The 8,948-nt window shown below is 41.0% G+C and overlaps 1 protein-coding gene across 1 annotated transcript in view; it reads right to left on the reverse strand.

The window, feature by feature from the left end:
- LOC109879789 (CB1 cannabinoid receptor-interacting protein 1-like) overlaps nucleotides 1–8,948 on the reverse strand; it is an 8,973-nt gene continuing 25 nt past the window's right edge. The window contains exons 1-3 of the mRNA XM_020471955.2: nucleotides 8,511–8,948; nucleotides 7,144–7,288; nucleotides 1–1,288 (exon numbers count right to left, since the gene is read on the reverse strand). The exon at nucleotides 8,511–8,948 is cut by the window's right edge and continues 25 nt beyond it. Of these exons, the coding sequence (XP_020327544.1) occupies nucleotides 1,124–1,288; nucleotides 7,144–7,288; nucleotides 8,511–8,683 (483 nt within the window). The 5' untranslated portion in view covers nucleotides 8,684–8,948 and the 3' untranslated portion in view covers nucleotides 1–1,123. The remainder of the gene's footprint in view (nucleotides 1,289–7,143; nucleotides 7,289–8,510) is intronic.

Genomic DNA, 8,948 nt, shown 5'->3' on the forward strand with positions numbered 1-8,948 from the left:
TCATCCCAAACATATTTACTATTGAAATACCTTCACAAACTGGTTAAATCTACCATAAACGTAAAAAAAAAAAACATGCAGTAATCACAATGTTTTAAAGTTCATAAGTACACTTCACGATGCTCTGATCATTTACATGTTGCTGCTTTTTTCACTACATACCTCAGTAAATTACAGTTTTCCCAACTAAATAATAACCCTTTAGCATATTTAGTTCTCTAAAAAAATTTAAGAATGAAATAAGAAACATGAGCAGAAGGAGCAGCGGAAATATGACATTCTGATTGGTCAGAAATATGACATTCTGATTGGTCGGAAATATGACATTCTGATTGGTCGGGAAATATGTCATTCTGATTAGACAGAAATATGACATTCTGATTAGTCAGAAATATGACATTCTGTTTGGTCAGAAATATGACATTCTGATTGGTCAGAAATATGACATTCTGATTGGTCGGAAATATGACATTCTGATTGGTCGGAAATATTACATTCTGATTGGTCGTGAAATATGACATTCTGATTAGTCAGAAATATGACATTCTGATTGGTCGGAAATATGACATTCTGATTGGTCGGGAAATATGACATTCTGATTAGTCAGAAATATGACATTCTGATTCATCAAAATCAGCACAACTATAAAATAAAATGTATGGATTAGTCCAAATATTTTGTCAAATCTAACTGTAAACATTCACATACAGAGTACATATTAACATACAGCATTCTTATATATGCATAGATACTACACACACACACACACACACCTAACATTAATACGCATAGCTATAACACACGCCAACATATAGCAAATTAAACATCTTTCGTTATTTAACAGCAGCATTGTTATGCTATGAGGGGTTCCACTCTGGCTGGATCTGATACACACTGTCTATCACTACCCAGCAGCTGATCGTCATTCAGCTCTCATTTCATGTTCATCTGGGTCGTGTTCGTTAGGGCACACCGTAGGAAAACATTTTGCAACGGAAATTTAAAAAACAGCCATTTCTGTTGGCTAATTACAGGTAGTAACAGTTTCACTGTTATCTTCCGTTTTTTTTGTGCCTAATGAACACAACCCTGATGCTGCCTGTGTAGGCTTTGGTTGGTATCATCAGATAAACAGCTCCTTGTTGACCCACATCAGGCTGCGCGTATCGTTGGGCTTGCACTCGTACTCGATGCTGTTGAAACTGTTGCCTCCCTGGCAGTGGTCCCTCTTGTTGTAGTTGTAGTACTTCACCTGCCACACCACTTCAAAAGAGCCCACCTCTGGGAACTGGGAGGGGAAATGATGGGACCGGCAGAGTTCATCGGTTAACTCCAGTTCACTTTTTGATACTTTTAGTGCACCATTTATGGAAACATTGAAAATACAATATTATACAGCTAAATCACAGGAGGCTGCTGAAATGAGGACGGCTCATATAATAATGTCTGGAACGGAGAAAATGGAACGGTATTATCAAACCATGGAAACCATGGAAACCATGTGTTTGATACCATTCAGAGAAATTGACAAATGGGAGCAGAGCTAACAACTAACAAGTTGTTGCTGTGCGTGAAATAAAATGTGGCCCTATTTGAGTGTTGATAATAAAATCAGTTTACAGGGATTGGTGTTTGTGCTCATGTATGTGTCATTGCTAGGCTAATTGTTTGTTAGCAGGACCTGCCTAGCCTGCTAATTGTTTGTTAGCAGGACCTGCCTAGCCTACTAATTGTTTGTTAGCAGGATCTGCCTAGCCTGCTAATTGTTTGTTAGCATGACCTGCCTAGCCTGCTAATTGTTTCTAGCGTGACCTGCCAAGCCTGCTAATTGTTTGTTAGCAGGACTTGCCTAGCCTGCTAAATGTTTCTAGCGTGACCTGCCAAGCCTGCTAATTGTTTGTTAGCAGGACCTGCCTAGCCTGCTAAATGTTTGTTAGCATGACCTACCTAACCTGCTAATTGTTTGTTAGCATGACCTGCCTAGCCTGCTAATTGCTTGTTAGCATGATAAATGTTTGTAGCCCACAGCTAGTGATAATGCTAAGGCTACATGGGTGCTGTTGAAGCTCATGCCATTCGTCACATTTCAGACCTTATTGTGAAGATAGTGCATCTGTTGTGTGATCGTATGCTACTGGTGTGATCGTATGCTACTAGTGTGATCGTATGTTACTGGTGTGATCGTATGTTACTGGTGTGATCGTATGCTACTAGTATGATCGTATGCCACTGGTGTGATCGTATGCTACTAGTGTGATCATATGCTACTAGTGTGATCATATGCTACTAGTGTGATCATATGCTACTGGTGTGATCGTATGCTACTAGTGTGATCATATGCTACTAGTGTGATCATATGCTACTGGTGTGATCATATGCTACTAGTGTGATCATATGCTACTGGTGTGATCGTATGCTACTAGTGTGATCATATGCTACTAGTGTGATCATATGCTACTATTGTGATCATATGCTACTATTGTGATCGTATGCTACTGGTGTGATCGTATGCTACTGGTGTGATCATATGCTACTATTGTGATCATATGCTACTGGTGTGATCGTATGCTACTGGTGTGATCGTATGCTACTGGTGTGATCGTATGCTACTATTGTGATCATATGCTACTGGTGTGATCGTATGCTACTGGTGTGATCGTATGCTACTGGTGTGATCGTATGCTACTGGTGTGATCGTATGCTACTAGTGTGGCCGTATGATGCTGGTATGATTGTATGCTACTGTGGCAGTGCCTTTACCACATGGGTGCTTTATCCTAGCCGTATAGCATACCTGACATGGCTAATGCTAGCTTCAGGCTCTACCTGGGGCTGCTTACGGTTTAGCCATCAATGTTCATTGATATGTTATTCAGGCACTGCAATATGAGGAGTGTTTATTTAGCTTTATGCCTGTTTAACTTTATGGTGTTCAATTAAGGACATTATTGATTGTATTTTCACATCTACCTGACATCTACCATATTGTTTTTATTTACTTTTCTGCTCTTTTGCACACCAGTATCACTACTTAACATCATCATCTGCTCATCTATCACTCCAGTGTTAATCTGCTAAATTGTAATTACTTCGCTACTATGGCCTATTTATTGCCTCACCTCCTCACACCATTTGCACACACTGTATATAGACTTTAAAAATAAAAATAAATAATCTATGTGTTATTGACTGTATGTTTGTTTATGTGTAACTCTGTGTTGTTGTTTGTGTCTCACTGCTTTGCTTTATCTTGGCCAGGACGCAGTTGTAAATGAGAACTTGTTCTCAACTAGATACCTGGTTAAATAAAGGTGAAATTAAAAATAAAAAAACATCCTTTGGCTCTGTTCTCACTGGACGTCCCTGTGGTCCTTCATGCATCTCTGAATCAGTACATGGTGTTTAGTAGAGGTCCTTCACGCATCTCTGAATCAGTACATGGTGTTTAGTAGAGGTCCTTCACGCATCTCTGAATCAGTACATGGTGTTTAGTAGAGGTCCTTCATGCATCTCTGAATCAGTACATGGTGTTTAGTAGAGGTCCTTCACGCATCTCTGAATCAGTACATGGTGTTTAGTAGAGGTCCTTTACGCATCTCTGAATCAGTACATGGTGTTTAGTAGAGATCCTTCACGCATCTCTGAATCAGTACATGGTGTTTAGTAGAGGTCATTCACGCATCTCTGAATCAGTACATGGTGTTTAGTAGAGGTCCTTCACGCATCTCTGAATCAGTACATGGTGTTTAGTAGAGGTCCTTCACGCATCTCTGAATCAGTACATGCCGTTTAGTAGAGGTCCTTCACGCATCTCTGAATCAGTACATGGTGTTTAGTAGAGGTCCTTCACGCATCTCTGAATCAGTACATGGTGTTTAGTAGAGGTCCTTCACGCATCTCTGAATCAGTACATGGTGTTTAGTAGAGGTCCTTCACGCATCTCTGAATCAGTACATGGTGTTTAGTAGAGGTCCTTCACGCATCTCTGAATCAGTACATGGTGTTTAGTAGAGGTCCTTCACGCATCTCTGAATCAGTACATGGTGTTTAGTAGAGGTCCTTCACGCATCTCTGAATCAGTACATGCCGTTTAGTAGAGGTCCTTCACGCATCTCTGAATCAGTACATGGTGTTTAGTAGAGGTCCTTCACGCATCTCTGAATCAGTACATGGTGTTTAGTAGAGGTCCTTCACGCATCTCTGAATCAGTACATGGTGTTTAGTAGAGGTCCTTCACGCATCTCTGAATCAGTACATGGTGTTTAGTAGAGGTCCTTCATGCATCTCTGAATCAGTACATGGTGTTTAGTAGAGGTCCTTCACGCATCTCTGAATCAGTACATGGTGTTTAGTAGAGGTCCTTCACGCATCTCTGAATCAGTACATGGTGTTTAGTAGAGGTCCTTCACGCATCTCTGAATCAGTACATGGTGTTTAGTAGAGGTCCTTCACGCATCTCTGAATCAGTACATGGTGTTTAGTAGAGGTCCTTCACGCATCTCTGAATCAGTACATGCCGTTTAGTAGAGGTCCTTCACGCATCTCTGAATCAGTACATGGTGTTTAGTAGAGGTCCTTCACGCATCTCTGAATCAGTACATGGTGTTTAGTAGAGGTCCTTCACGCATCTCTGAATCAGTACATGGTGTTTAGTAGAGGTCCTTCACGCATCTCTGAATCAGTACATGGTGTTTAGTAGAGGTCCTTCACGCATCTCTGAATCAGTACATGGTGTTTAGTAGAGGTCCTTCACGCATCTCTGAATCAGTACATGGTGTTTAGTAGAGGTCCTTCACGCATCTCTGAATCAGTACATGCCGTTTAGTAGAGGTCCTTCACGCATCTCTGAATCAGTACATGGTGTTTAGTAGAGGTCCTTCACGCATCTCTGAATCAGTACATGGTGTTTAGTAGAGGTCCTTCACGCATCTCTGAATCAGTACATGGTGTTTAGTAGAGGTCCTTCACGCATCTCTGAATCAGTACATGGTGTTTAGTAGAGGTCCTTCACGCATCTCTGAATCAGTACATGGTGTTTAGTAGAGGTCCTTCACGCATCTCTGAATCAGTACATGGTGTTTAGTAGAGGTCCTTCACGCATCTCTGAATCAGTACATGCCGTTTAGTAGAGGTCCTTCACGCATCTCTGAATCAGTACATGCCGTTTAGTAGAGGTCCTTCACGCATCTCTGAATCAGTACATGCCGTTTAGTAGAGGTCCTTCACGCATCTCTGAATCAGTACATGCCGTTTAGTAGAGGTCCTTCACGCATCTCTGAATCAGTACATGGTGTTTAGTAGAGGTCCTTCACGCATCTCTGAATCAGTACATGGTGTTTAGTAGAGGTCCTTCAGACTCTAGCGATATTCTTATAATTTTTTGGTTAAAGAAAGTTTGTTTTATCAATTTACCTGATTTTGCTTACTGTTACTTTGGACAAAATCACAACGTCAATATTCTTGTAATGTTTTTTTAAATATATATATATATATACAAAAATCGTAAATTACAGCTCAATTTGATCAAATTCTGAATTTGCAATTAATCGCGCTTAATCACAGCAAATCCTGCGATTAACTCTTACAAATGTTTATTGACGTTTTAGTAATTTAGCAGAAGCTCTTATCCAGATCGACTTAGTTGATGCATTTAATCTCAAGGTAACTAAGTGAGAAAACCACTTATCAAAGTGATACAGTAGTAAGTACATTTGTCCTCAAAGTAGCTATAAGAAAAGTCAATGTTAGTAAGAAAAAGGCAAGTGAAAATAAATGCTGTGGATGAACTGCGAAGCTTCAGAGATTTCATCATGAACAGTTGACTCCTGATACTGTAAAGCCTAAACGTGTAATGGACTCATATGGACCATGCATAGCCTGGTTCCCAGATGTGTTTGTGCGGTCTTGCCCCAACACCTATGGTCATGGCATGACAACAACCATAGGAGTTGGCTTTACCATACAAACAGATCTGGGACCAGGCTAGATTTTTTTTACATTTATTTTTTACATTGAACATTTATTTTACTAGAAAAGTCGGTTATGAACAAAATTATTATTTACAATGTGGGACCCCGGCCAAACCCGGACGACGCTGGGGCCGATTGTGCGCTGCCCTACGGGACTCCCAATCCGGGTAGGATGTGATGCAGCCTGGACTCGAACCAGGGACTGTAGTGACGACTCTCACACTGAGATGCAGTGCCTTAGAACGCCACGCCACTCTGGCAGATATCAAACAGATCTGGGACCAGGCTTGATGATGTAGATATCAGACAGATCTGGGACCAGGCTTGATGATGTAGATATCAGACAGATCTGGGACCAGGCTTGATGATGTAGATATCAGACAGATCTGGGACCAGGCTTGATGATGTAGATATCAGACAGATCTGGGACCTGGCTTGATGATGTAGATATCAGACAGATCTGGGACCAGGCTTGATGATGTAGATATCAGACAGATCTGGGACCAGGCTTGATGATGTAGATATCAGACAGATCTGGGACCAGGCTTGATGATGTAGATATCAGACAGATCTGGGACCTGGCTTGATGATGTAGATATCAGACAGATCTGGGACAAGGCTTTATGATGTAGATATTGTTTACATACTCATCTCATATGTATATACTGTACTTGATACCATCTACTGTATCTTGCCTATGCTGCTCTGTACCATCACTCATTCATATATCCTTATGTACATATTCTTTATCCCCTTACACTGTGTATAAGACAGTAGTTTTGGAATTGTTAGTTAGATTACTTGTTGGTTATTACTGCATTGTCGGAACTAGAAGCACAAGCATTTCGCTACACTCGCATTAACATCTGCTAACCATGTGTATGTGACAAATAAAATTTGATTTGATTTGATTTGATATCAAACAGATCTGGGACCAGGCTAGATGATGCAGATATCAGAAAGTATTTGTAATGTGACTGGTAAACTGCTCTGAATTAACTTATTAATTCTATTTAATTGCTTTGTCTACTTGTAAATTGTAAAAATATTCTGTATGTAATGTATTTTTCATGATGTGTTGGACCCCCCCCCCCCCCCACAGCAAGACTATTCTAATAAAATCCTAAAGAAATCCAAAACAAATTCCAGTCAAACTGAGTTTTCCTTTTACTACCTGTATGCTGATCTGTACAGCTTGTCTGTCTCCGCTCTTGGTGTGTGTCACGCCCTCTGTGTCGTAGACGCCAGTGTAGACCACACACTGGGGGTCTCTAGACTGTTGCTCCAAGGGGAATTTGACTCCACCTACACTCATGGTGCTGACGACCAGGACAGGGTCACAACAGTTAGGGAGAGATCATCAATCAATAACGTTTATTTTATAATGCCCTTTTTTTACATCAACAGTTGTCACAAAAGTGCTTTAACAGGAAACCCAACCTAAAACCACAAACAGTAAGCAATGCAGATGTAGAAGCACAGCAAATCTCCCTGTAGGAGGAAGAAACCTCTAAATGAACCAGGCTCTGAGGGGTTGAAAGGAACCAGGCTCTGAGGGGTTGAAAGGAACCAGGCTCTGAGGGGTTGAAAGGAACCAGGCTCTGAGGGGTTGAAAGGAACCAGGCTCTGAGGGGTTGAAAGGAACCAGGCTCAGCCAGTCCTCTTCTGGCTGTACCGAGTAGAGATTTAAGGGTACATGTGTGGCCAAATGCAGACCAGATCGTTTTCAACACATTCAAACGTTTATAGATGGCCAGCAAGATCAGCTAATAACCATGATGGGTGATGACTGTTTAACTGGGGGAAAGGGTTGGTGGTGGATTGGTGACACTGGGCCTGTGGTTGTTTTGACATTGCAGCTGACAGGAAAGACAACTGCAGAATGACTGATCTACAAAATCGGGGTGAAATATAGATCATCAGTGTAATTTATCATTCCATCCATGATAATTCATTCTTAATAACAAAAGACTGAAACACAAACTCAGCTCGCCATATTTGAGAGCATGTTTGGCCTACTGCAGGAAATGCTGAAGGACTAATCCGGAGTGGATTTGACACAATCTGGCTGCGCCTTCTGTCTCCCTGCACCCTCCGGACTCTAGCCAATGTCACTGTCGTCACTATCTGGCCAAATTGGAAGCACGGTCTAGTTATACAATTTATATTCTTAAAGCCTATTTTGACTTTGCAGTTTGGCAATCTAGTGGGAACTCGAGTGAACCGCATGCGCTCTGACGTGTCGCCTTCAACCTCGTACGGCTTGTGTTTTTATCAACGTTCTTAATTAGTTACCAATTTAATAATATTAGTAAATTAGATTAAAGCAGGGAAATAATATGATAATAATAATAATATATGCACCGATTCTATTTCACATTATGAAACACTGATATAATGTAGATTTTGGATAATAAAATGTAGTCAAAACATTAACAGGCGGTGTCAAAATATAGCCTATTGAAGTGTATAGACACTATATAGGTTATCAGAAGAATATTGCCTGATTATCTGTAATACGTTTCACCCTACCATACTTACGTTGCCTCCACATCCCCAGGTTTGACAACCACTTCAGTCTTGTACTTTGACCCCGTTAGCAATTTAATCGTCCTGGTTTGGCCAAATCTCGCCCCGTCCGATTTGAAGTACACAGCACTGTTATTAGGTAGCATTTTCAATGATATACCGATTTTGACGAGTTCGAGAGCCATTCTTCTTGAAGTTGAGGGATGAGGTTGTGCTCAAATCCAATCCTACCTGAGTGGACAAGAGAAGGGGCGCAGGTGTGAAACGGTGGCCACTCCGGATTTCCAACAGAACTATCGATGTAGAATATTGTTGTGTCGTGAAAGCACAGGTTTAAAATGTAAAAACTCATCGCTGGAGGCAGAGCCTAAAGTAATTTCCACTGTCCTCGTGAATAATCCCATACACACACACATAATCCTCCTATACACGTAATCTAAGGAGATCAAG

This window comes from Oncorhynchus kisutch, linkage group LG25 (genome assembly GCF_002021735.2).
Source record: "Oncorhynchus kisutch isolate 150728-3 linkage group LG25, Okis_V2, whole genome shotgun sequence".
NCBI lineage: Eukaryota > Metazoa > Chordata > Actinopteri > Salmoniformes > Salmonidae > Oncorhynchus > Oncorhynchus kisutch.